General features: G+C 41.4%; 1 protein-coding gene across 2 annotated transcripts in view; it reads right to left on the bottom strand.

Moving 5' to 3' along the window:
* nfx1 (nuclear transcription factor, X-box binding 1) overlaps positions 1-1003 on the bottom strand; it is an 11253-nt gene that overhangs the window by 4134 nt on the left and 6116 nt on the right. For both annotated transcript variants that reach the window (XM_020619790.1, XM_020619789.1), the window contains exons 13-15: positions 533-641; positions 217-336; positions 1-141 (exon numbers count right to left, since the gene is read on the bottom strand). The exon at positions 1-141 is cut by the window's left edge and continues 248 nt beyond it. In XM_020619790.1, coding sequence (XP_020475446.1) covers positions 1-141; positions 217-336; positions 533-641 — 370 coding nt within the window. The remainder of the gene's footprint in view (positions 142-216; positions 337-532; positions 642-1003) is intronic.

The raw sequence follows: 1003 nt of genomic DNA, 5'->3' as shown, positions 1-1003 counted from the left end.
AATCACAGAAATAAAAATCACTAAATGAGTCGTGCAGATTTGGAAGCTCAGGGTAAGTTACCTCATGCTTTCCCATGCACCATTTCTGAGTGAGGTATGTGCAGGGTGGACACTTCTCTTCACTATGGCAGTTGTGAAACACTAAATAAGAGGCAAATGTTATGAGCACATTGACAGTTACCATGTAAAGCTGCAGTGGGAACTGTTACATCTTACCTGGGTGGTCACACTCATGTCTTCTTGTACACGAACTTTTGCACTCTGGTGGCTTTGTGCCACAGGGGATGGGTGGGTACAACACAGTGAGCCCACAGTGACATGTTAGCTCGTCAAAACCTGTAAATTATGACACCAGAAGGAATATGAACCGTGTAGCAACATCATGACACATATATGCCAAACATAATACCACAAAGGAAAATACTATGTAAAAACCTCAAATGATCTTTCTTTGAACAACACAAAATCTATGCAGTACTTCTGAGATGGCTCATGTATACAAGCCCAGAGAAAATGACACAGCAGGACTCACTGGACTGCCAGCATGGTTCACAGTTTCCACGGTGACATGGCTCCTGGCAGCGGTGAAGACCACAGCTCAGCTTGTAGCCACAGATCAGGGGGCACTTGTGCTCCACAGCCTGGATGGATGAAGATAATAAGAATTACAGTGGGGCAAATAAGTATTTGATACACTGCTGATTTTTCAACTTTTCCCACTTACAGAGAATGGACGGTTCTGTAATTTTCATTGTAGGTACACCTCAACTGTGAGAGACAGAATCTACAAAAAAATTCCAGTAAATCACATTGTTAGATTTTTAAATAATTTATTTCCATTTTATTGCATGAAAAGTATTTGATCACCTACCAACCAGCAAGAATTCTGGCTCTCACAGACCTGTTAGTTTGTCATTAAGAAGCCCTCCTATCCTCCACTCATTGCCTGTATTAATTGTACTTGTTTGAACTTGTTACCTGTATAAAAGACACCTGTCCACAC

This window comes from Monopterus albus, unplaced genomic scaffold (genome assembly GCF_001952655.1).
Source record: "Monopterus albus unplaced genomic scaffold, M_albus_1.0 scaffold226.1, whole genome shotgun sequence".
NCBI classification, from domain to species: domain Eukaryota; kingdom Metazoa; phylum Chordata; class Actinopteri; order Synbranchiformes; family Synbranchidae; genus Monopterus; species Monopterus albus.
Note: the sequence above shows the minus strand (reverse complement) of the source record. Positions and strands in the feature narration are given on the sequence as shown.